At 33.9% G+C, this 27,542-nt stretch overlaps 2 protein-coding genes, 1 non-coding gene and 1 pseudogene across 4 annotated transcripts; 3 read left to right on the forward strand and 1 right to left on the reverse strand.

Annotated features, from left to right (window-relative positions):
* Positions 1–1,077: 1,077 nt before the first annotated feature.
* Positions 1,078–10,283, forward strand: LOC132165342 (putative cinnamyl alcohol dehydrogenase 9). The gene is made up of 5 exons (XM_059575863.2): positions 1,078–1,232; positions 2,012–2,125; positions 8,373–8,886; positions 9,156–9,309; positions 9,928–10,283. Exons 1-5 carry the CDS (start codon positions 1,135–1,137, stop codon positions 10,125–10,127), a joined length of 1,080 nt encoding a protein of 359 aa, XP_059431846.1. The 5' UTR covers positions 1,078–1,134; the 3' UTR covers positions 10,128–10,283.
* A 1,809-nt stretch (positions 10,284–12,092) lies between these two features.
* On the forward strand, positions 12,093–13,334 carry LOC132166748 (citrate-binding protein-like; annotated as a pseudogene). Its single transcript, XR_015909502.1, has 2 exons — positions 12,093–12,502; positions 12,872–13,334. The product of XR_015909502.1 is annotated as a citrate-binding protein-like (transcript).
* Positions 13,335–15,865: 2,531 nt separating this feature from the next.
* TRNAI-AAU (transfer RNA isoleucine (anticodon AAU)) lies at positions 15,866–15,939 on the reverse strand. Its single transcript has one exon. It is a non-coding gene; the product is annotated as a tRNA-Ile (tRNA).
* An 11,103-nt stretch (positions 15,940–27,042) lies between these two features.
* LOC132164943 (egg cell-secreted protein 1.4-like) lies at positions 27,043–27,429 on the forward strand. Its single transcript, XM_059575463.1, has one exon. It carries the CDS (start codon positions 27,043–27,045, stop codon positions 27,427–27,429), a length of 387 nt encoding a protein of 128 aa, XP_059431446.1.
* The last annotated feature ends 113 nt before the right edge of the window (positions 27,430–27,542 follow it).

Consider the following 27,542-nt stretch of genomic DNA (forward strand, 5'->3'; position numbering starts at 1 on the left):
ATCAACAAAGAAAACTATTCTTAGCAAAAAAACAAAAAAAAAAAAAAAACAAAGAAAAACTATTCTAAGCGTAGCCAATTTTGGAGGCTTGTGCATACTTCCGAACAAAATTGAGCAAATAGATTCCATGCAGTTGATTATCTTATGTCTCTTTCCAAAAGATCATCTTAGGAAGGGGACCATCAAAAGTGATAACTCTATTTGCGCATAATTATTTTATCTATGCATAATTATAGTAGTATTTATCTGTTGACAACTAATGGCAAGAGGGGTCTAAATGTAAAGAACTATAAGCGTACTATTAATTGACCTACCTTCGTCAAGATATCAATAGAACTCAAAGTAATTTACACTAATAAGACTCAAACTTATGATTACCTCGGCTTTGCTTAAATACCCATAATAATAATAATAATAATAATAATTAATCATACAACTGAAGCAAATAATTTGAAAAAAAAAAAACTAGAATGTTTTACAAATAATAAAACTGTAAAAAGAGTAATGATTAATATAGCTTGACAACTCCAGGAATTTCCAAATTGACCAGCCTTCCCGGTGCCCGGTGCTCTGCCAACCGGCCACATAGCCCTGAGTTGTACCCAACTGTTGTCAGCAGTGAGACTTAAAACCACATTTATATTTCCAACCGTCACCTCCTATTTGGATAATTTTGTTTTATATATGGAAACAGAGCATTTAATTCCTCTGTTCACTATGGCCTTGTTTGTTAAAGAATAAGCGATTTTCCATGGTACTGTTGACATTAAAAACAAATAATAATTGGTATAAAAAAGTAAAAAAATAATATTATAAAGTGAAAAATTTCATTTTATAGTTATTTTTTAAATTTAAATAATACTAAAAATATAAATAATATGATATAAAAAGTAAAAATATTTTTATGTTGATTATTTTAGAAAAATGAGATAAATAGCATAATAGTATTTGGTGTAGTTAGCCGAACATTACCTCTAAAAATAGTTGATAAATAAATAAATTATATATTTCCCACAAAAAGGTAATAATGGTTTTTTTAGATAAACGGGTGCTTTTTCCTACATATATGCATGTTCAGTGCTGATATCGAACACCGTCAAAAGAGAGATTTGCCGAGTGGAGAGGAGGGAGAGAATGGCAAAATCACCAGAAGAAGAGCACCCACACAAGGCTTTTGGTTGGGCTGCCAGAGATTCTTCTGGGGTTCTTTCTCCTTTTCATTTCTCCAGAAGGCAAATTTTTTTCTTCTTCTTGTTCTTTTTTTTTTTTTTGTTCTTTTTCATTTTTTATTTTATTTCCAGATTTCATTTTCTTATGAAGCGTAAAAGAAGAAAAAGAAAAGATTTTTCATCTGGGTTTTCGTTGCCATAAAGTATTCTTGTTTTCCATGGCTCCTGAACCGTTTAGCCATCTTTCTACTTGCTATTGTGTATATTTTATTGCATGCCTTCGATCAACATGTTAAAAGATTCCTAGAAGAGGATACTATACTTGCGTCGTCATTAAAAGCAATGGGTTATACAGGATCATATGATTCAACTACTAAATTGCATGACTTTTTGTTGATTTTGTGGTTGCAGAAAGGTTTGTCCATTTGTAGCTTTATATATTTTAATCTGGTAACAGACATGGAGACTTCATTGTCTTGACTCTTGATGTGTTGGAAAAAGTAAAGAACAATTTGGAATCAATAAAAAATGAAAAAGGACTGTTAATTACTTTAATACCCCTGTTTTTTATGGCAAATTATGAAAGAAGCTCCTCGTTAAACCATAATGTTCTTGTGCACAGTGATTTTTTTTGTGTGTTTTCTAATGGGATTTGCATAATAGTATTGGGACCTTATTCATCCTAAAAAAAAATGAAAACAGATTTGTTACTTTGATTTAGCGTTAAACTGTTCTATTAATGTTACTTCTTTAATTTAATGATGGGGTAATAAATTAGATGGATTTGTACTAATGCTACTATTATTATTATTTACTTGTGCTGTTGATTGTATTATTTGCAGGGAAAATGCTGATGAGGATGTCACAATAAAAATACTTTACTGCGGGGTTTGCCACTCTGACTTGCACAGTATCAAGAATGATTGGGGGTTCACGAGCTTTCCTATTGTTCCCGGGTGAGAAACTTATCTCACAACAAGCTGTAATTAGTCTTAAGATATTTGTCAATTAACAATTTGGCTGTGGATCAGTTAGCTTGTTCTATAGAGATATTACCTATAAAGAACTACTTGATAGATAAATAGTTAGAGGTTATTTGAGTAAAAGGTAAAATTCAGTAAACAGAGCGGGAAAAGATTTTTCCACTTTGAAGTTTCTATTATAGTTGTGCAGTAGAATGTTTGTTTAACCATTTTGTGGAAATCATGTTATAAGTATAATTTATGTGATCTGGTTTTCTCTCAAGATTGATGACCATTTTCATAAAATAAAAAGGATGTTCAAAATATAATGTGGAGTACATTTTATTCCATGCGGCTTAATTTAACTTCTGTTCGTGAGCTTCTCATTTAGTGGGACTACATCATGTATGTATTACCTTGCATGGAGCGGCTCACCTCCCATTCAAAGTCTCCCATTTATTTATTTTATCATTTTCCAAAATATCATTACATTTATTGCTACCAAAAGAACACAATTTAAAATTAAGGGAAATATTGATAAGACCACCTTGTGTTTTTGGCGATTTTTGCCTTTAAGACCCAAGTTTTCAATTTTAATTTACAGATTTGAGACCTTGAGTATACAATCATTTTAAATTCAAAACATTTCTTCATTTTGTTTGCTAAGAACTGTGCTCTCTGTGCAATGCTTATGTTTAGTTGGCAGGTTTGGAGCATGTAGGCTGTAGCATGAACACTTATCAAATTGCATCTGTAAACTCATATGCCTAAACCTTTTAATCTATCTTTTTTTTTTTTTTTTTTTTTTTTTTTGTTGTTACAATCCAACCAACCATGACGGAGATCTAGTCAACAGTTGCTTGGATTCAGTGTTATGTCATAAAATTATAAAACTCAAACCCTCAGAGTCTACATGGATTGTTCTTACTAAATTTCTTGGGCAAAATTGTGTCTTCTAAACCATGATTAACCAACCTATCCATCGTTCTGTTATAAGCCACTTGATACTCACTTGGTTAGAATCCTTATCCTTCTTGAGGCCTTCAAACGGAGCATAAAAGACTAGCAATCTAACAGTAGTCAAGGTCAGTACTCCTTTTCTTTTGTGGTTCCTGAAATGACCCATTCCAGCAAGAAGCTGTAGGCCAACATTCATTTGTATGCACAACATGGTGAGATTCTTGCCTGCGTCTTCCACTATAATGTATCCGCCAATGCAGGAAATCAAGACATTTAAGTAATTTGCTCGCAGATCATATGTTGTCCCACTAAAGCCCCTCATCAGTTGTACCAAATGTTGTCTTGATGTGTTTAGTTCCCAATGATTTTCTGGCATATAGATGGTTCACCCCTTTGAAGTATTTTCTTTGTGGTCTGTATGAATAACCCCCAGCGTGTTTGAATATGCTAAATATTTCACGTAACTTTTTTTATGACCACATATCAATATGCCTTAAGTTTTATATTGTGGTTTTTGGTTAGGTTTGCCCAAAGGCAATCTGTTTGGTTTTGTTATTTCAGTTTATAGGAGCTTGGAGTGATTTTTCCCGGAAAGCTAATTCACGACATAGTAACTGTTTTGTTTTTTTATAAGACTAGCGTATAGAAGGAAAAAGGTATTGATTCTGCTGATTTGGTTGGGTGTGATGTGGGGTGGTGTTGGAAGGAGTGATGCTCTTGTAACCTGGCCTTGTCTGGATGTAAATATGCTCTGAGGAAGAGCCCACTCCGTTGAGATCCTGTCGGGCAGTTTCTAAACAGAAAAGTGCAAGGAAAATGTCTCCAGCCTGGGTTTTGCCGACAGTGAAGGAAATCCGTCATTCTGTGGGGTTTTCGTGCAAGGGTTTTGTAGAGGTTTATGGCCATTGAAGTGAGCCACTCTAATTAGGTGTCGTCCTCTTGCTCGAATTTGGGAAAAAAAGGTAGTAGAGAATTAAGAAGGTTATCTTGTTCCATTAACTATGATGCGAATAGCGACAATGCTAGCTGTGGTAGAGTCAAGGGGAGGATTGCAGGTGGTTATTGATGAAGCCCAAGCTGTTATTATGGAATGTGAGATGGTTGAATGAGGGTGACAAGCGCTTGAGGGTAAGAAATTTGTTTAGACAGTAGAAGGCGGATATTATTTGTTTGCAGTAATCTAAGTTGGAGCTTGATTTCCAGCAGTGTTGTGTGTAGTTTATGGGAGTGTCAACATGTGGATTGGTGCTTCTCAGCTTTTAGAGGGGCCTCCAGTGGAATCTTGCTTATGTGGGATAGGAGGGTTGTGTTGAAGATCGAAGAGTCTTTGGGGGAGTTTGTTGTTGCCTGCTCCTTTAGAAATGTCGAAGATGGTTTCCCTTCAGCTTTTGCAGGCATTTATGGGCCTACTTCCGATTGTGATAGGAGGTATTTATGGGAGGAATGGGCTGGCTTGCTTAGTTGGTGGAATTTACCGTGGTGCATTGTGGGAGACTTCATTGTCACTTTTTCTCCTTGTGAAAGATTAGGTGAAGCTCGTTTTTGTCTCGCTATGATGGAGTTCTGTGACTTTATCTTTGAGCAGCGTCTCATGGACTTTCCCCTTTAAGGGAGGGGGACGTTTACGCAGTCAAATAATCAGGATTCCCCTTCTTGGTCAAGAATGGATAGGTTTCTTGTTTCTTCGGAATGCAAAGTTAAGTTTCTCGATTTATTTTAGGAAAAGGTTGCATAGATTGTGTTCTGACCACTTCCCCATTCTCCTTGATTATGGCGGTATTCATGGGGGCAAAAGATCTTTTAAGTTTGAGAATATGTGATTAAAGGCTGAAAGTTTTGCGGGCAGGGTGAGGCAGTGGTAGTCTTCTTATCGCTTTCAAGGCTCCTCAAGCTTCATTTTGGCTTGTAAACGTAAGGCCTTGAAAGCTGATTTAAGATTTTGGAATGAGTAGATGTTTGATAAAGTGGAGTCCTATAAAAAAACTCTTTTGAAGGAGTTGCTTATTCTTGATGGGTTGGAGGAAGAGAGAGCTTTAGTCGTTGAGGGAAAATCATGGTTGTTAGTGAGTTGGAAAAAGCTACTTTATTGGAGGAGATAAGTTGGAGGGAAAATTCAAGGGCTCTATGGTTAAAAGAGGGCGATAAGATCATGAAGTTTTTCCATCGGTAGCGAACTCGAATAGGAGGAACAACTCCATTGAGTTGCTGTTAGTAAATGGCACAATTTCTTCTTATCAACCTACAATTAGGGAACACATTGTGCAATTCTATGATAGATTGTTTTACAACAGTTTAGCTGGCTGCCCAAATTGGATGGCCTTGCTTTTGATTCATGTGGAGGAGGCCTCTTGGTTAGAGAGACTATTTGAGGAGAGTGAGGTCTTTGAGGTGCTGAAAGGCGCCAGGTCTTGATGGTTTTACTATGGCTTTCTTCCAAGCTTGTTGGGATTTGATCAAGGCAGATATTATGTGGGTGTTCCATGAATTTCTTGCTATTAGTAAGTTTGAAAAAGTCTTAATGCCACTTCCATTGCTCTCATTCCAAAGAAATCCGGGGCTATTAATCTTAGGGCTTGTTTGGTTCGTGGAATGCGTATTCCATTAGGAATTGAAATAGTTATTATTAGGAATTGAGGAGAGTGGAATGAAATAATTATTCATATTCCTTAGTTTGGTAACAACAAACATGCTTTAATTGAAATTGAATCAAAATTACTGAAAACCACATATTATTTGTTTTTTTGTTTTTGTTTTTGTTTTTTTTTCAACTCATATTAAAAAAAGAAGAAAAAGAGAGAGAAAATAAAGTGGCCAACCCCAGAGCTCCTCTAGGGTGGCTGCAAAATTGCAATGGGGGTGTGATCCCAATGGATTGTTTGCACCCAAGAGATGCTGAACCTTGGACCTTGAAGGGAGCAAACCTCCAAGACCAAGGCCTTCACCACTTGGGCCAACCCCTTGGGGTTTCACGGGAATAATTATTTCTAAGAATAGACTCCTACCAAACAAAAGAATGACTAATCCATAAGAATAGCCATTTCATTCCAGAGGTCTATTCCACAAACCAAACGGGCCTCAAGGACTTTTGTCCTATTAGTCTTGCATGTGGAGTTTACAAGATTATTCTTGAAGTCCTAGCGAATAAGTTTAGAAGGGTTGTGGAGAAGATTATTTCCTGAGTTTCGCTGCCTTCGAAAGGTTTTTCCTTGAGTTGTCAACCAGTCCCTTGGGGGGGGGGGGGGGGGGGGGGGGGTGGGGGGGGGCAAATCTTGAGGAAAAAGGGGGCAAATCTTGAGGAAAAAAAAAATTTAAGTTTTTAAGTCTTTGGCCCTTACCCAAGTTAGAAAAAATAAGAATTGGCCCCTACCCACACTTTTTTTGGCCCTACCTTTTTGGCCCTACCCAATAAAAATTTTGGCTCCACCCACTAAATTTTTTGATCTTACTGCTCTTACCCAAAAAATATTTTGAGCCATACCCATTAAAACATAAAAGTTGGTTACTCATTCTCAACTCTTTTGGCCATTACCCATTAAAAACTAGAGTAACCTTATTTTTGGCCCTAACCCATTAAGCTTGTTACCCATTTGAGATTTGGCCCTACCCACTAAATTTTATCTTTTTTTTTTAGCATTTTGTTATTTTTGGCCCTAACCCATTAAGCTTGTTACCCATTTGAGATTTGGCCCTACCCACTAAATTTTATCTTTTTTTTTTAGCATTTTGTTGTATATCTCGTTACCATTCTAACCCTGAACAAGCACAAGTCTACAAATAAGAACCTTAAAATTTGAAATTTAGAGCTTACTTTCCTATACTGATTTTCCAAGAGAAAAAAATGTAATTTGCAACACAGAAGTAGTGCAAAGTAATTTGTTTTTATCTTAAACACAACTTAAACTCACTCTATTCTCGTCTCATGGTTTTTGCTTCTTCATGTGATTTTCAATCTGGGTCTTTAATTTTTTTTTTTTCTTTCTTTCTTTTAGTTTGTACCCTAGTGTGTACTTAACCACTTTGGGGATTTCCTTGGGCTATTGAGCAACCACTTTAGATGATAAAAAAAAAAAAAAAAAAAACAAAAAACAAAAATATAAATTTATGACTTGGCCCTTTCTCTTTTTTTTTTTTTTTTTTCCCCTAAGCTTATGCCTTGGCCCCTATGACGCCCCACATTGCCTGGATATGGAGATGAAAATGTGCTTATATGTATGCTACACCTTTCATGACAACACGTTTTAAAGTCATGATGATGATGATCTCATCAGAACTCTGCAGTTAAGCGAACTTATGCGAGAGTAGTACCAGGATGGGTGAGCCAAAGCGGACAATATTGTGTGTTAATGGGGTGAGGTGTTACAGCCCCTGCCCATAAAACTTTCTGGCTCCATCCCTGGTTGTCAAGATTTTCCTCTTTGTCAACAAAAATTGTGTGTTGATGTGTTTGGTTATTTATGGTGGTTTGATATATTTGTTTCACTGCTCTTTTTTTTTTTTTTTTTTTTTTAAATTAGTATCATTAACTGTGAATTGATTATTCTGTTACTGGGTCTAAATTGTGTTTTTCTCAATCTGGTAATTTTTTTCATTCAGAAAGTTCTTGGAACATGTTCCCTGCAACGTGTGAAATTCTGTGCACATTTTAGAGGTTTATGTTGCCAAGGTTTGAGTTAGTATATTTGTCACAACCTATTTAACTCAAAGCTTGACAGCTGAGAGTGCATTTTAGCTGTAGAACTTCCTTTCTCAAGGATTTCCTGGGGAGTGTACTCTCTGGTCATCAATATGTGTGTGCGTGTGTGTGGCTACCAACTTTATCAATTAACAATCCAATGTTAACTTTAAACCCTTTGCATCCAACAATCTTTATTTTCCATTGATGTTATCTCTAAATAGTTGGAATCCAATAGATATTCCATACCAGAAGATGTTTTCTCTGGCTTCTCTACTAAGCCAACTATAAGAGAGGAATTGCTTACTGATGCACACGTTTGTGCATCTATCTATCTTATATATACATGGTCTAGCCTTCATTTTGGTTTTCCCAGATAAATAGATATATTTATAAATATCACTAAAAGTTTAATAAACATATGATAAGTGGTTGAAATTTTCTTAAATTTCAAAGCATCTTACAATGGATCAAAACCTTATAATTTAAACTTTTTTGCATTGGTGCAACTAGTGTAATTTGTTTTGGACTTGGACCTAATAGTAGTTTAATAGAAGAAATCTTTCAGAAGAACCTATATTGATAATTAATGTAATTGTTATTTTGCAGGCATGAAATTGTTGGTGTTGTGACCAACACTGGGAAGGCTGTGAAGAAATTCAAAGTGGGTGACCGAGTTGGAGTTGGGGTCCTAGTGAGCTCCTGCAAGAACTGTGAGAATTGCCAACAGGACTCGGAGAATTACTGCCCTCAAATGACACTTACTTATAACTCCATTTACCATGATGGGACAAAAACTTATGGTGGTTATTCTGATACTGTGGTTGTTGATGAGCGCTATGTGCTCCGTTTTCCCGACAACTTACCCCCTGATGCGGGTGCTCCACTTCTCTGTGCTGGGGTCACAGTATACAGCCCTATGAAATATTATGGAATGACTGAGCCTGGCAAGCATTTGGGTGTGGCAGGACTTGGTGGGCTGGGTCATGTTGCTGTTAAATTTGGTAAGGCCTTTGGGTTAAAAGTTACTGTCATTAGTTCCTCACCGAAAAAGGAGGACGAGGCGCTCAACAGACTAGGGGCTGATTCTTTTCTCGTTTCGAGTGACCCTGCGAAAATGAAGGTATTTGATCATTTGCTTGAAAATATTGGAGGAAATAAAAATATCTCGGTTTTTAAATTTTGGATCATGGATCACCGTGTGTAACCGAACCCAGGTTTCAAGTATTTAGATCAAGTTGTTGATATAACCTAAGGCATGTTTCAAGTTTGCCTGCAATTGATGTCGTCATTGTGATCTTATTGTTCCACCATAGTCAGCATTATCAGAAACAAATTGCATGGAAATTGATTATTTTTAATACCCTGCTATTTTGTGCATCCACTTTGCAGGCAGCTTTTGGTACTATGGATTACATCATTGATACTGTGTCTGCAGTTCATGCTCTGGCTCCACTGCTTGGTCTACTGAAGGTGAATGGGAAGCTGGTCACTGTCGGTTTGCCTGAGAAGCCCCTAGAGCTGCCTATCTTTCCTTTAGTTATGGGTAAGCCACAAGAAGCCCTCAATGCAGAACATTACTGAGAATCTCTCTGTCAATCTGGAGCACCTAACCAGAATTTCTTAAAGAAAGGATTTGGTATCCTCCTTTCCAATTGGGTCCCCCCGATGTTAGCACAAAGAGTAATTGTTTTTAATAGACTCCTATACAACTGCTAACAACTGGATAATATGGCAGTAAAAATCAGCTATTAGATCAGCATTTTGTTTTTTGTTTTTGTAAGTGCTGATTTCTACTACTATATCATTTAGTTGTATGACAGTTGTACATTATAAAAAATTTTCAAAATGACCTATTTATTTACTCGTCATTTTGGTTTGATTTAGTTCTTTCTTTCATTCTTATTAATTTTATTTAATAAAGGCTTTCAAGAGAAGATGGAAGCCATAGTTTGTGCATGTAAATGTACTATTCGAAGGGAAACCTTTTCTAGGAGTTTGGTAGTTCCTCTTATATGAGGATAACTCTAAATTGACCATTCCTTTCTCTTTCTTTTATTCTTTTTTGTTTGACCTTGCTTAGATCCATAATGTTTCTAGCCATGTCATGCGATGAATGAGATTTCTATTAAGTATTAACAACCGAACTTTTTTCGATTAACAGGGCGTAAACTTGTTGGAGGAAGTGATTTTGGAAGCGTTAAAGAGACACAAGAGATGCTAGATTTCTGTGCAAAGCATGGTATTACTGCAGACATTGAGCTGATCAGAATGGAAAACATCAACTCCGCCATGGAAAGGCTTGCCAAATCCGACGTGAGGTACCGGTTTGTAATCGATGTCGCAAACTCCTTGTCGCAGTAGATTTGTTGCAATTCATGCTTGGCTGGTAACCTCCCTTGAATTGATGCTTTTGAGGCCTGGATGTTATAATAAGTCAAGGTTCTATGACATAAAGTTGTGTTCTTGGACACATATTGATGTCCTCATTGGTTAAATTGAGAATATTTCCTTTTTCTTTTCTGTTGTCTTTATGCTATATGGCATCTATTTCACCTACCCCTTTTTCATCAAAGTTTGCTGTGAAACTATTATGTTTGTTAACATATAATTAAAAGTGTCATTATTACCCTACACTTGCATCTTATCTCCATTAACAAATGAAAATATACACATTATCAAAATAGAAACAATCAATTTTTGTAATAGGTTGACTTTGGCAACAAAGACATTATATATATATATGTGTGTGTGTGTGGAGTCTTTTTTGTATGTAGATGATTTACTAGATCATGCCGCCGTCGTATTTAATTGTAGAATAATTATCATCATTGACAATGATTAAGTACTTTATTTCGGACAAATTAGAGACCAACAAGTGACAAATTAGCTCCTAATACGGATGGAAAGCTCTTCTTTATAAAGATAAGATTAAAAATGCTTACAATTATGTAAGCTTTTCACTTCTGAGTTTGGATGATTCAATTTACAAAGATAATGTTAAAAATGTCTATAAGCTTTTCCATCTCTATCAATTCCCAACCAATTTATCGGGTAAGAAGCCAGCATGCTTTTCTTCATGTTTGATGGTAAGATTCTAGCACTATGCATATCCAATTTTTTATGAGAGAAAATTTCCAAAAAATGATAAGATTTTGAATGCACATTAACGATTAAATGGAAGCTTCAGTTGTAAAGGACACATTTGAGTGACAAGAAATCAATCAAAAAAAGGAGGAGACAAACCAGGGTGGCTACTCTACCTAGCTAACTATAATCTCTTAGTATTCACATTCGGCTCAGCAAAAGTTTAGCTAAATTTAGCCAAAATATCACCTTTTTTTTTTTCTCCTATTTTAGCTATAGATTTTTGAAAGTACCTACATCCGGCTTAGCATTTTAACTAGCAACTTTTAATAGTTTATTTAAAATTTATTATTTTATTATTTTTAATTCTTTATGTAGTTCTATGAGCAAGGAGATAGAAGTTTAAATGATTTTTAATTAGAGGAAAGATGATGAAATTATTTTTTTATTAATAAAATTATAAATTGTTGAGCTATAGTGTTCAACAAAGTTGTTGAGCATTGTAGCTCCTCCGCAATCTTTTGGCTAGTTTGTCGGATGTGAGGGGCTACTATACTTGGGTATGACTATAATAGCACTTGTCCGTTGGGAATAAATGATAGGAAGGGCATAAACAGTAAGCCGTAAACGCTTCCTCAAGCCTAGTTGAGTAATAGCGTCACACAACCCCATAAAAACATTAGTGAAACCCAAAATGTCGTACACTAATCACACATGAGGATTTCCATTACGAGAGTCGGACCCATAGCTTAATATTTACCTAATCCCATGAGAATTACCTTCAAGCCGCTGAACCATCACCCTTGATAGTACCTTACAAGCATACCTATTTCCTTCAACGATCTTTTCGTTTTTGTACTTTTCTTCTTCCCACTGTTTTTTTCATCGGTTTTTGTGTTTTTTCTTCTTCATGGACAATTTTTTTAATTTTTTTTTTTTAATTTTTTAATTTTTAACAAATCTAACCGGACCGGTTGGCCATGCCACATTGAGATGTCAGTTCTGACGTATTTTTGTGCACATATGACCATATTTCCGTTAAAAAAAATTGTGTGTCTTGGAAGTTTGTGGGAGTAAACATATGAAATTTCGTTGTCCCTGTTTGGTTATGTCTCTCTTTTTGTTGTCTCTATGCTGTATAGCATCAATTTCACCTACTCCTGTAGATATCAAATTCCATGTCTCATTTGTTTTGGATTCTCTCCTCTAACTGTGTTTTTAATTCATGATAAAACTAAAATAACTACAATGTCTGTTCTTGATTGTTCGGAATATTTCCTTTGGAGGAATCTCCTTTAGGGCATTTCCATGGCTCAAGAACTTGAATATATCCCACCATAACATTTCTCAGTGTTCTTGCTTGATCAAAAAGAATGGCTTCTTTCTTTCAATCTCTAGCCTTTTTCTGCTTGAGCTTTCTTCATCTCCACCTGATTCACAAAGCCTTGTCTTTGGAACCTGTTGATCCTACACAAGGGTTCCTTTCCCTCCCTCTAAACCACTCCTACTATCACATTCAGAAGCCCTACGATGTGCCTGAAGACCAACGTTATAGTTTCATCAATGGAGTTCACAAATGTTGGGTTTACTCCACGGACAAACCTCACACTCCTACCAGCCAAACCAAACCTCGTACTGAGATTGCCATACAAGTAAGACCGACACCAAAATCTTAGGCTCTGTTTGTGTTGGCGTGAAATATCTTTTGAAAAATGTTCTTCATAATTTTTGGTGTTCGGTGCCACCATAAATAGTAGTCAAACCAAAAATATTTTCGATTTAGCCAAAAAAGCTTTTTTAGCTTAAAAAAATAGTGAGTTTTTCCTTCTCAAACTGCCGGACAACTGCTAGAGTTCACCGGAGGTTGCCAAAACTCGTCGGTTGATTTTCATTGAAAATATTTTTCTATGAAAAAACATTTTACGTTGAAACAGACAGAGCATTAGAGCTAAAATCTCTTACATGCTTATATATGGACTAGATCGTATATATAACATTATTTATGCTAATTGTTTTCTCAGGGTTACAATTATTCGTCGGGGGTTTGGCAATTCCAGGGATACGGATACGTGCCGGATGGAACATCGGGCGTGTGCATTATGCAAGTATTCGGAGCAAGTCATCCTCGTGCTACCACACTAATGCTTAGAGTGTACAATGGTTCACTCATGTACTTACTATAGGGGTCCTGTTCTAGTCCCACACATCTATAATAGATGGTTTCGTCTAAATGTTATCCATGATGTTGATGCCACAAAGGTGAAGGTTTACAAAATTACATTGATGGGCATCTCAAATTGGAGGCACCAGGTCGTGAGGGCACATCTCACGCCTTCAAATGTGGCGTCTATGCCCAAGATGATGACTCCTATTGCATGGAGTCTCGTTGGAAAGACTTCAAAATTTCAAGAAAAAGTTCTTGATTTTGTGTGCAAGATTGTGGCAGAATAGTGTAAGACAACGTAGGGCATTGTTGCCAGTGTAATTGCCTCTCTTCTTTTCGGTTAGGAAATAAATATTTTGAGAGACATGTTAAAACAAAAAGATAAGTTGTGTTTTCGAGTTGTTTTCTTTAAAAAATTATTTGTCTGCACTAATTCTGACGAATTGGTATGTACTAAGTTACAACAAGAACCCATTTGAGATTAAGTTTGAGAAATAAAGTTTTTAAGTCAAAAAGAGCTTTGAGGCAAAAACTTCATTTTTAAGTTTTTGCCAAAAATGCATTTTGGCCATTTTTAGGCTTTTTGAACCCTTAAAAGCGCTTTTAATTTTTTTACCAAACAAATACTTTTTTATTTAAACGGATTTTTTTAGTGTTAAGAGCACTTTTAAGCCTCTAAAACGCAAACCCAAACAGGCCCTGAGTGAGATTTTAAAAATTGTATTTTTGAAATTGCTACTTTTTAAAATCGCAAACGCGTTTAGTAAAACATGTTAAAAAGTATATATATATATTTTTTATCAAATATTTGTTTATGAAATTGTGATTTTGGTTTAAATTCGTGCCTTTTCAAATAAGCACCTCATAACCTGCTTATAGAAATCACAGATGTTTTTCCTATTTTAGATTAAGGGCTTTTTAAATCACAATGCCAAACGCCTTACGTTTTGTTATATCTTTTAAAAACGTAAATTATTCTTCCGAAATCGCAATCTCAAACGCACACAAAAGATGAAAAATGTATGAAAGAAGGTAAGCTAAATTTTTTAGAAAAGATAATAAATCCTTTTAATTAGAAGGAAACACCAATTAATATAGGCTCTATATAATACTTTGTAGGCATCAAGCAAACAAAGTTAATTGATTTTTAATAAAAATTTCAGAGAGGTTTCCCTTGTGTTTTCCCAAGCCTTAATATTTGTAGGAATCAACAAATGTTGACATCTTCAATCCTAGCATTCTAAGAAAAAGCAACAAGTTTGAAGAAGGGATTTTTTTTTTTTTTTTTTCGTTCGTGAAATATATAAGCTTATGAAAAATAATTACTTCGAGCAAAGTGTGAAATTAATTGACCCCACTGAATATGTTTGAAACTGCAGTCTATATCGATGGAGTTCTTAAGCATACGGCGCCTGGCCGTGGGGGGAAATTTCATTACTTCAAATGTGGGGTGTATGCACAGAATAACGATTCTTATTGCGTGGAGTCCCGTTGGAAGGAAATCAAACTTCTTAAAATAATGTGATTCATCTCACGGATTCTTTTATGTGATGAGAATTGGAAGGATCATATTGTTATATATATATATATATATATGCTCCTCTTACATATTAATAAAACTTCTAGTTTTCGGAGTTTCGTTTGGAATTGATTGGCGTGTTTTAAATAGTCCTATTCAAGTATACTTCACAAAATACTATTAAAATATTATTTTTTTACAAAATACAAGTTTCATACATCCTCCAATTTTTTACAAAATTCCAACACAGTCCCCAATAAAAGGCAAAAAGATGAAAGAAGAGAGAAACGGAAAATATTTATATTAAAATAATGTATAGCATTGTAGCATTCCCAATGTTTAGGGAAACTGTTGCAAGTGACTTTTTGTGATTTTTTTTTTAAATTTTTCTTATATATAGGGAATAAATGAGTTATAGGGCGTCTGTTGCTAGTGCTCTTAAGCGGTTATCATTGTAAGTCATTTCAAGCATGTCATGTCAACAGATGTGACATGAATGTGATAAATAATAATGTGATTTTCTTAACCTACATATAATGAATGATAGATTGTTAGCGTAATTTTATTCATCACTCTGTCTCCCCCAAAGCTTAGGTGGCGAGTGTGGTCTTGTTTAGTTGGAAACTCGAAAGGATCATACTGGGATAGAGTCAGCTTTGAATTTGGGGGGACTCAAGGCCAAACAAATTTTGAGAAGGGATCAATTGGCAAAAAAATACCATAAATTATTATTTTTTTACCTTAATTTTTTTTTTTTTTGCCTTAATTTTTTTTTTCTTGTAATTTAGGGGTGACCAAGGCCACTGCCGGTCCCCCCTAAATTCGTCTTTGATCATACCACTTAGGCATTGGGACAATGAAGAGTAATGGAGTGAGGTGATGTCTAGCATGCATTCATTATTCTTATTATTATTGGTTTGATGAGTATAGATTTGTTGGCGATAAAGACAAAATTCCTTGACCTACATGATGCAAGAAACTACATTAAGAAATTAGCATATGTATATAGTTAACCAAATGAATCAACAACAATAGAGTTGTTAAGTGATTGATAGTTACATGCTTTGAAAGTTTTGCCTTCCCCTTTAATCTAATAATTCTTTTTGCTGTGGGAAAGAGAGTTCAAGCAACTTAGGTGTTAGGTCCGAGGATGAAAAGGGTCCCGCAAATATATATATATATATATATATATATATATATTCCTTCTATCTTATTATTATCATTATATGTATGTTAAATTACTTTATTAAGCTCGCTAATGAGAAAGGAGTAATGGGTAGAGTCGTAGAGTCAACCCGGCCAAAGGTCCCAAACGCAAAAGCAAAACAAATTTGGCCCATGCAGGTCTCGAACCTGCGACCTTCGCGTTATTAGCACGACGCTCTAACCAACTGAGCTAATAGGCCAGATGACTTTTGCCTGACGATTTTCCCTATTTGTTTCCTAATACCTAAAACGAGCCTACTTGGAAAGAAACGGACATGCGCAACGTAATGGACGTTATAAATACAGTTGATGGTTGATTTGGATGTTCAGATTAATTAAGAGTCAATGAAACCGTGGTAACTGGTAAGTTGCAGCATTTTAGATTATTTCACGTTTTTTTTTTTTAATTATTTTTTTGTACATACTAGAAATACATGTTTTTTTTTTTTTTATGGAGAAATTTTTTGTACAAATTGAAAATATAAGAAAATTCCTCCAACTTAGTATTTAAAAGTGCTATGAATTCTTTGAGCACATGTTTTTTATGGACAGAAATTTCTTACGACCTGAATTGTATAAAATTCTTTTAAAAGTATATTGTGTCATTTAGAGAAATATATATATATTTTTAAGAGATATGATAGAATCTAATAAAAACTTCATATTTTACCCATAAAAATCTGGCAAGATGCCACATCTTCTTTTTACTGTCTTTTTTCCCCCACTAAAAATATGATGTGTCATCTTGCCACTTGGACTTTTATAGGCAAAATGTAGAGTTTTTATTAAATTCTAGCATTTCTCTTTTTTTTTTAATAGAATGCATGTGTTTCTCATATAATTTTTTAATGACATTAATAAATAAAAAGTAAAAAACAAACTTGTGGATATATATATCGACTTAGCTATAAATTTAGATCTTTTTTAAAAAATAAAAAATAAATTTTAGTAATTTAGTCATCATGACCGAGTTGAAAGTCCATTAAGAAATATTACGGACTGATCGATCACTATATGTGATATCTGATAGATCGATAAAAGCTGCAAGCATCCTTCACAAACAACTTAATTAAAAAACTCACATTCAACTTAATTACAAAAAAAAAAAAAAAAAAATCTCACATTTAATATTATAACGTCCAAAGGCCCCAAACCATAAACATGGCTATTTTAATTTTAATTATAGGTATCAAAGTTATAGTAGTGGGAACTATGGAGCCAACTTCATAGAAAAGTTGTCAATGGCGCCACCCCGACCATATGGTGGTGGCGCTGGCGATGGGTGCATGGGTGGTGTCATCATGATCAGCAGCATCACAGTAGATGCTGAGAATATCGTCTTCTTCATCGGTAAAGCCGAGGGAGACAAGCATGTCAGGCCAGCACTCGTGCTCTATAATCCAAATGGCACGGCAGCAGTTGAGGTAGAGATAGGTCTTGCCGTTGAGGAAGAACATGATGATCTCGCCGGTGCACCACTAAAGCTCCATCAACGACTCCCAGCAGTTCGACTTGCCGCCGTCCAACTTTAACCGAGCTTTGAGTGTCGAGCCGGAGCTTAGTAGCTCTGCCGCCACCATGTCGGCCACAGTGCTCCATGCTAGGAGGAGTGTGAGGAAGAGCTTCAAAGAAAAGGCCATGAGACGTGAGAAGAATGGTACTCAGAAGGTGCATCGATAACTTCAGTATATATAGGAAAAGCTAGCTTTTGCATGAGGAAGTCTAAAAGAATTATGAGGTAGGAAAGCCAAGTGGTGTATGAGAATTGGAATTTCAACAAGTTTAGCGTTACGGTAGATGTAAAGGCCATCTATTGAATTAATTATTACTGACCAAAACAATGAAATTAATTTGGTAATTATAATTAACTAGCCTATAACCCTCTTCATTGTAATTTTAAAAAGACGTGTAAAAGAATTTATCATTCAATAAAAAGACATACTAAAATAATATTACATGAATATATATATATATAGCACAAAATGATTATTAAAGCATTAATAGAAAGTGAGATGATTTTTCAAGAGAAAGTGAGTATTTTTGAGAGAACAGCCAGCTGAATTTTGCTCTAGGGTCTAAGGTTTATGCGTGTTTTGCTAGAAATAATAAGAAAGGAGAGGGGGCTAGTGGTGAACGGTTAGGTGAGAAACTAGGTTAATTAGGGTTTTGTCTTGTCTCATTTTATCATTGGGTTTTGAAATATTGAGGTAGAATTAGAAAAATTAATAATAATAATAACAATAATAATTAATCAATTGGAGGCCGTTGTAGCTAGCATTAGGCGCGTGGGGCATAACATTCTAAAGAGTTTTTTAAATTTTGTATTATCGTTGTCATAATAGTATGCTTAGATGGAAAATCTAAGGGTTATGATGTGATATGAACCCTTAATGATGTGAATACGTATAAGAATATAATTTTTTTAGAATTAATGCATTAAATACCTATATGGCCGATTATGGGTAATTAGTGTACTATGTTTAAAAAATTTAAATTGTCTCCCTATAGTTTTGGAGAGAAGTAAATTGTGAGACCATAATTGTTTTACATTCAATCTCTTCTTTTTTTTTTTTGAAAAATAACATCATGTCTTCATTAATCAAGATCAAGCTGAAGCAATATGGTCTGTGATGTGGTATTTTTGTGTCCAAAAATATCAATAATAAAAATAACCACTCGCAATAGGACGAATCTTTGTAGGATACGCTTATAAAGGGGGTGTCGAACCTCAAGGACTGCAGGGATTTTATTATCAAAATTCGAAAGATTAAAATTAACTTAATTAAAAAGATATTTGATTTGATTTTCTTTAAAACTAAAGTGCATGAAAATAAAAGAGATTTAAAATAAGAGAGAGAGTGTAGGATATTGACTTCACCTCTATCCGCACAACAATGGTTAATCATAATTAATCCCAGAAATTCATTCTATGCATGTTATAAATAAAGAAGAAACCACCTTATTAAAGAATAAGTATAATCTATCTTCGGTTGGCACGGATCGTCCACCTAACCACTAAAATGTGGTACGACCCGTCTTCCCTAGGTATAAATTATCAAATTCTTTAACATGATACATATAATCAATGAATAAGTGTAACCCATCTTCAGTTGGCACGGATTGTTTACCTAAATTACACTAAACTAAGGTGTAGTACAATCCTTATTCCCTATGCATGGCCTATCAAATCCTATTGATCATATGTCAATTAAACCCATTGTATAACCATCATTCTCATAATCACAGAAAACAAGAATGATTTGAGATCAATAAAAGTAAAATACTTTCTAAGACAAGAGAAGAATTTCACAAATAATGATTTTGGAATTTAAGAATAATTGCATTTAATATGAAGAACAGAAATCAATTGTAGTAATCCTCATAGTTATACAATCAACATGCATAAAATTGAAAATCTAGAAATTAAATACAAATTCAAGAACAAATTCTTGGATAGGGTTACATCAACACCCCACGAAGGGGTCTAGCAGCTCATGATCTTTTAAGCTCCAAAGACAAATTTCTGATTTCTAGCTCTAGAAAGCGGTGTATCTGTTTACAGTGTTTAGAGCCCTATTTATAGGGATTAGGAAAACCCTAAAAACCCTAGAAATCCTCAAAAAATCGGAAGTCAGTCTCCCAGTCCAATTGGGAGACTAAAAACCAAATTCATGCTGTAAAAGGATTACTGTCGTGCAGTACACGCCCGAGTACGCTTGATCCGAGGTCTTGTGCGCTCGAGCTTAACTGTTGTGCGCACGAGCACATGCATGCGCTCGATCCCTGGCCGCAGACACTCGAGCGCAGGTGCGCTCGATCCCAGGAATGCTGCGCTCGATCCTAAATCCAGAATGCTCAGCTTTTTGCCCTTTTAAGCCCAATTTTCATTAGTTTGTCAAATAAGATCTGAAACACACAAACAAAACAAAATCAAACAAATAACAATGCTAAGGAATTAATATACGTAAATTATGGAGCTTGAATGTGCAACATTCGACGCTTATCACTCTGCTCGAACAATATCACAGATACAAACAGGTATCTCATCCCTCCAAATGTAATCTATGACACTTGTAGTAGCTAACTTTGCTAATATATGGGTTACACCATTTATATTTTATCGTACATGGTTAGGCTTCCAATTGGATAGAGAATTCAAAATCAATTTAGCATCCTCTATAAGTTGACCATACCTACTCCCATTCCGCTCCTCATTGCGTAGCGCCATGATAATTGTCTGTGCATCGCCTTCTAGAATGACATTGCTTACCTCTAGGTTGTTGCAGAATTAGGCTGCATGGACCAAGACCATCGCCTCAGCAGTAGTTGGATCTAAACATCCCTTACGTGTGAAGCTCCATGCTGCAATTGCCTTGCCCTCAAAATCTCGAAGGATTAAACCCACTCCCATCATACAATTTTTGGCATCAATGACTACATCAAAATTGATTTTGTACCATCCTTGGGGGGGCCTCGTCCACTTCTGAATCACCAGTTCACTGTGGGTTTCTTCCATAGGCTTCTTTCTATTATACCGCGTAAACTCCTCCACAGCAATAGTTGCCATCTTGCCCACGTCATTTGGGGGAGTGAAAAGACTTTCATGGGTCCACCTATTTCTGTGAAACCAAATTTTCCTCGTGGTTTCCACAAAAATAGAGAATTCTTCTTGCTCACTTTTCTGATATATCCCTTCCGCCAACAACATAAAATCATTCGATTGTAGAATAAATTTCTAAAAGATCCGTAATCCCCCACTCCAGACATCCATTGCAGATGAACAAGCCTATAGGACATGGAAAGTAGTTTCAGCTTCATGCCCACAGATTGGACACATGGGATCAATAGCAATTTTCTTTCGAACTAGATTGTCTAGTGTCAGCAATAGGTCGTGACAAGCTTGCCACATGAAATTCTTACTCGCATTAGCAAGTTTTGAACCCCATATACCATGCCAAATGGTACTATCTCTATGCCGGCTGGAACTCTCCTCCCTAGATCCCATAATAATCTCCTTTGCCAAGTGGTATGCACTCCTAACTGAGAAGATTCCCGATGTTGTGCCCTTCTAATTAATTTGCACATCTTGTTGAGAAATACCCCCAATCGGTACAGTTTGAATTAAATTTACCTCCTCTTGTGTGAAATTTTCTCGAAGTAAATTCAGGTTCCACCATCGGGTGTCGGGATCAATGAGGGTTCTAATCATCGAATCCCGATCGAGTGTGTGGGGATGGGATTGTACAGAGTAGGTAGTTGGTTTTGGGATCCACTTCTCACCCCAATCGATACATTCAATCTCTTCACTTAATGAAATTTGTATTAGGAATATTTTTGAAATAAATCTCAAAATAATAAAAATTTGATTCATTCACTAAAAATTATGGGTTTAAGCCACATGTCACAATTTTAGGCCACTCTAAGGAAGGTTTCGGCCATTATATGAATATATATGACTAGATCAGATTTTTCATTATAAGTAAAAAAATATAAATAAGAATAATAATGAAAAAAAAAGAAACTTTTTTAAGAAGGTAATAGAAAGAATTCATTAAATTCAAACAACTGTTGAGTTGTTTGAATTTAATGAATAATGTTAATTAAACAACAAAATACAGTCATAACATGCTACTTGTCATAAATTTAAGGGCCATTAAGCTGAGTTGGGATTTGAATTTTCACAGGGAGTAATTTTAGATGTCCCTGTTGTATTTCTCTTGAGTCCCTCCAAGAATGCAGTGGCTATTAAAATCACTATTTGATCAAAATCTAGTAATAATCAATCACAAGCTCAATGGTAATTTTAATAGTCATATCATTCTCTGAGGGACTCAAAAGAGACACAAGAGGGACTTGTAGCATTACTCTTTCATAGGGTGGTTCTTGAGGGTGACGCCCTCCAAGTGGTGCAGGCTCTCAATAAAGATAGGAGAAATTAGAGCTGTTACGGTCATCTTATTGAGGAGGCTCGAGAATTGCTTAATTGTCTGCAAAACTGGAAGGTAAGCCATATTAGACGACATCTCAATGGTGCAACTTATCACCTGGCGAGAAGCATTATCTCGTAGTGTGGAACAAGGCTGTATTGAAGAAGTTCCTAATTGCATTTTAGACATTATTTCTATAGAGCGTTGTGCTTAAATTGTTTTGATTTATATATCACTCGATTCCATTCAAAAAATAATAATAATAATAATAATAATTAAATGTGATCCCAAGTTAAAGCCTCAATTCAATTTTAAATATGTCACTTGTCACAATTTTAGGCCAACTCTCTTAAAGATTCGGCTATTATATATGCTACCTCATAACCCGCGTAATGCGCGAAATTATTCATTATAATTTAATTTCAAAACTTAAAACACATCTCCATCATATTTTTTAAGGGAAAATGAAAAATTAGTCCTTGTGGTTTACCTGATTTGCAATTAACTCCCCGTTATATCAAAATGAATTCAAAGATCCATGAGATATGCCAAAATATAATTTAGTCCAGACAGTCAAATTTTGCTCATTGACTTAACAGATTTTGATAGGGTGAAACGTTAGAGCCAATAAAATTGTGAGTGTTGTCTGATTTAAGTCAGTGTCACACTAACAAAATCTGTTAAATTAGTAGACAAAATTTAACTGTAGGAACTAAATTATTTTTTCGGCATAGCTCACGGACCTTTGAGTTCATTTTGATACCACAAGTAGCTAATTGTTAACAAACCACAAGAACTAATTTTGTAGTTTTCCATACTTTTTATTATAGGTTAAAAAAGTTATGTAAAAAAATCTAGCACTCCTATTTCAATAATAATAATAATAATAATAAATAAAAAATAAAAGGATAACTTCACTTTAAGCCCCTGAATTACCACGCGATTTGACAAGCCCCCAAACTTCAAAACCTCTCCATTTGAACTTCCGAACTTTCAATTGCAGTCAATTTGAACCCCCTCCATCAAATTTTAAACGCTACAAATGAGACAATGACGTTTATACCCTTGACTTTTTTATAAAATTTCAAATTTTACCCTTAATTCCAAGGGTTATTTGGCTTTTTTTTTTCTTTTTCTTTTTTTAAAGAAAAATCAAGGATATTTTGGTCTTTTTAGGTATTGTCATTAAAAGTTAACGGCTAAATCTAACGAAGGGGTTCAAATTGACTGCAATTGAAAGTTTAGGGATTCAAATTGGGAGATTTTGAATTTTGAGGGGCTTGTCAAATAGCATGGTAATTTAGGGGTTTAAAAATATACTATCATAAGAACGATATATATTTTTAGTTTTAATCCATATAAATTAAAACATGCTAAAAAATTTTCATATGTGTAATTTAAAATGGAAAGAAGTGTAAAGAAAAAAGAAAACTGCAAGAAGAAAACCTGGAATGAGTTAAAACACAAGACCCTTAATTTTAACTTAATTCATATAAATTAAAACATGTTAAAATATTTATTCCCATATGAGTAGTTTTATCTCTTTCCTAAAAGAAAGAGATAAAAAATCATGGAACGAATATTGGAACACCAAAAAAGAAGATAAATGATAAAGGCACAACTTTTTGGCACAACCTTGGCCCAACTTTTCCCTTATGTGGTCATTTTTTTAAAAAACAAAATAAAAAAAAAATAAAAAAAAATTTCTTAAGCAATAATATCATATTTGGTCCTTTTTTTTATGAGAAATGATAAAGACACAACTTTGGCTCAACTTTTCCATTATGTACAGTGTCATTTTTTTAAAAACAAAATAAAAAATAAAAAATAAATTCTCAAGCAATAACATCCTATGTGGTCCCTTTTTTATTTGGTATTTTTTTTTAGGAAAAAAAAAATGATCTTTTTCTTCATAAAAATGACCATTTAAAAAAAAATTACCATTTTTATGAAGAAAAATACAATTTGTATTTTTAAAAAAAAAAAAACTAAAAAATAAGAGAAAAGTTGGGCCTTTATCATGCCTCTTTTTTTATTTGGTATTTTTTTTATATATAAAAATAAATGGTATGTTTCTTCATCAAAATGGTCATTTTTTTTTTAATTTTTAAAAAAGGACATTATTATGAAGAAAAAGACCATTTTTCTATATAAAAAATAAATACCAAATAAAAAAAGACTAGATAGGATGTTATTGCTTCAATTTTTTTTCTTTTTTTTTTTTAAAGAAAAATAACCATATAAGAGAAAAGTTGGGCTAAATTTGTACCAAAAAGTTGTACCTTTATCATTTCTCAAAAAGAAAATAAACAACAAAGTCAATTAAATTTACAAAGGAAAACTAAGAAATTTGAATGAAAAATAATATATAAATTAGAACAGAAAAAAAAAATGAAAAATTAACAAAACCACATGAAATAAATATCTATTTCTCTATATTTTTCCTAGCTCCAATAAATTCAGTAGTTTAGGCAAAATTCTTATCAAATAAAGTTTTTTTTTTTTAAAAAAAAAAAAATCAACATAATCTAAAAAAGTCCCAAAAATGACAATAGGAAACTCTCTTTCACTATCATTTTATTAAGTTCAATGTAAAATTTACAAAAGAAAATAAATAAATTTAAATTAAAAAATATATATAAATTAGAACAAAATATAAGGGAAAAAAATGAAGAATGAAATAACATAACAACATATATAGCGTAACATGAACTACTTGAAAAAAAAAAAAAAAAAAAAAAAAAAAAAAAAAAAAAATCGACGTAATAAAAAAAGTCATACCACGTACAAAAAATAGCCATAGGAAACTCTCTCTCACTATTATTTTCCTGAATTCAATGTAAAATTTACTAAAGAAAAATAATCAATTTGAATAAAAAAATAATATATAAATTAGTAGAAATTATCTTTTTCTATCATATACGTTTCCCAATTCCAATGAAAACCAATGTCTTCCATTAAGCATGTAAACAGAAAAATGAATTACTCAATGAACAACAGCGCAAACTAAAAAATCGTCAACTAAAAATAACGATAGGAAACTATCTCTCACTATCATTTCCCAAATTCAATATAAAATTTAGAGAAGAAAACTAATCAATTTGAATAAAAATAAGGGTTAATAACTTTTTTAATCCCTGGGTTTGCAGTTTATTATTTTTTTTCCCTAGGTTTCCAAAACAGTCTAAAATGATACCTGACCTATGAGAAAAGATGAAATTGATACCTCTGTTAGATTCCATGAGAAAAAATTAACGATTTGTCACGTGTCACTTCCAAAGTATGCCATGTGTGATAAAAACTAAAAATAATTAATAAAAAAAAAATTAAACCAAAAATTGAAAATTGCATGGGGTTGTTGGACACCCCATTTTGATCAATGGGAGTGGCTGGCCACCCCCATTTTGGCTATTGGGGGTAGCTCATCCACCCCCAAGGCACCACCCCCAAGGGCCAAAAAGGGGGTGGCCGGCCATCTCATGTAATTTTAATTTTTTTTAAGATTTTTTTTTTTATTTTAAATTTTAAATTTTCATTTTTATGACACATTGCATATTTTGGGAGTGACACGTGACAAATCGTTATTTTTCTCACATAGAATCAAACGGAGGTATCAATTTCGTCTTTTCCCATAGGTCAGTACCATTTTCGACTGTTTTGAAAACCTAAGAGAAAAATAAAATACTGCAAACCCGGGTACTAAAAAAGTTATTAACTTAAATTAGAACATAAATATAAGGGACAAAAATGAAAATGGAAGAACATAACCAGAGGATGAAGATTAAAAAAAAAATGAAAAAATGAAAATACTAATATAATTGAAAATAACTGTTCTAGCCAAAAAAAAAAAAAAAAAAACTGTGGTATATTTTTTTCATTGAGAAATAATGATTGGAAACTCTCTCTCTCTCTCTCTCTCTCTCTCTCGTCTTTTTTTCTAAATTGAGTGTAAAATTTATAAAATAACATTGAGATATAAATAAAAAGAAAGAGAAGAAAAAAAAATACAGAAAGAGAATTTGAGAACCTTTTTTTTTTTTTTTTTTTTAACTATGACATCAATTAAATACATTCCAAATAAAACCTCTACGTTTTAATTGTAGGATATAAACAAAATGCAAGAGAAGATTAAAAGAAAAATAGAGAGAGAAAGAAAAAATTTGGTAACTTTTTGTTTTCTTCATTAAGACAATTAAATATATTACAAATAAAACTCTTACATTCTAATTGTAAAATTTCTCGAATTCAATGTAAAATTTGCAAAAGAGAAGTAATCAATTTGAATAAAAATAATATATATATATATAAGGGACACGAACAAAAATGGAAGAAGATAACCACATGATAAAGATTAAAAAAAAAAAAAAAAAATTGTATATATTTTTTTTCATTAAGAAACAATGACTGGAATCTCTCTCACTCTCGTCTTTTTCCTAAATAAGGAGTAAAATTTACAAAAATAACATTGAGATATAAATAGAAAGCAAGAGAAGAAAAAAGAAAAATAAACAGAGAGAGAAAGAAAGAATTTGGGAATCTGTAAGACATCAATTTTTTTTTTTTTAATTTTTAATTTTTTTTTTTCTGTAAGACATCAATTAAATGCATTCTAAATAAAACCCCTACGTTTTAATTGTCTCACATTGAGGATATAAAAAGAAAGCAAGAGAAGATAAAAAGAGACATAGAGAGAAAAAAAGAAAATTTGGGAACCTTTTATTTTTTTCATTAAGACAATTAAATATATTACAAATAAACCTTTATGTTTTAATTGTCGATATATAAACAAAAACCAAGAGAAGATAAAAAAAAAAAAAAAAAAAAAAAAAAAAAATTAAATGAGGGAAAGAATTTAGGAACCTTTTGTTTTCTTCATTAATTAGACAATTAAATGCATTGCAAATAAAACCCTGGATCATCTCCATTTCAAATGAACTGGAGAGGTATTTTTGTCTTTTTTCACTTTTTAAGAGAACAAAAATATCATTCCACTATAACTAACAAGATATTCTTCCGTTCAAATGAATTGGAGAGGATCCTAATTCATAAAACCCATACATTTTAAATGCGTTGCCTTTTAATTGTCTTACCTAAATGAAATTTTACTACAAAAACACGACGTGTCTCAATTCTAGGCACTATCTAAAAGGAACGGTTCACTCACAAAAACATATGAGTTCACAACACGTGTCGTAATTCTAAGCATTCTCTAAGCCAAAACTCGGCTTATATATATGATAGTAATGATACCCCTACATATTTGACTCCAAGCCCTGAATTTTTTCATATCGCTCCTCCTCTGTCTTACAACAGATCGGTTCCATGGCTTCCCAAAATGTGTTTTTGCTAATGCCCCTAATCGCATGCCTATTGGCAATGGCAAATATAAGTGCAGCAAGGGATTTGCCGGCCATGAGGCCTAGAGACAATCTTGCAGCAGCGAGGCCTGAAAACAGTACAGGCGTTTTGCCTTGCATCAACGCACTCACGCAGGTAAAATCCTGCTCAGGTGACATTATCATTTTCCTCCGCCAAGGCTATACCCACCATATTAGCCCCTACTGTTGCCGTGCAATTTCTCTCATAACCCATCATTGCTGGCCTGCCTTGCTCATTTCCATCGGTTTTACTCCTAAGGAAGGCAATATTCTTGGGAGCTACTGTGATGCACCCGTCTTTTCTCCTGCACCTCCCCTTTCGCAAGGTGATCATGCTCCAGCTCCGGCTCCACTTAAGAAAGGCTCCCCGGCTCGTCCGGCCTAGCCATTGGGGCGGAGTATATGGTTACGTTTAGTACGTGAAATGGTTATTCTATTAAAAAAAATAATAGCAGTTGTTTGTTCTTTTTCGTTGCTGTCATATGTTGCAGTCATGTT

This window comes from Corylus avellana, chromosome 11 (assembly GCF_965113065.1).
Source record: "Corylus avellana chromosome 11, dhCorAvel1.hap1.2, whole genome shotgun sequence".
In the NCBI taxonomy this organism is placed as follows: Eukaryota; Viridiplantae; Streptophyta; class Magnoliopsida; order Fagales; family Betulaceae; genus Corylus; species Corylus avellana.

Coding starts and splice junctions, on each gene's coding strand:
- LOC132164943 (XM_059575463.1), top strand. CDS start 27,043: ATGGCAAATATAAGTGCAGCAAGGGATTTGCCGGCCATGAGGCCTAGA.
- LOC132165342 (XM_059575863.2), top strand. CDS start 1,135: ATGGCAAAATCACCAGAAGAAGAGCACCCACACAAGGCTTTTGGTTGG. Junction 8,887..9,155: donor GTGACCCTGCGAAAATGAAG/GTATTTGATCAT, acceptor TCCACTTTGCAG/GCAGCTTTTGGTACTATGGA. Junction 9,310..9,927: donor TATCTTTCCTTTAGTTATGG/GTAAGCCACAAG, acceptor TTCGATTAACAG/GGCGTAAACTTGTTGGAGGA.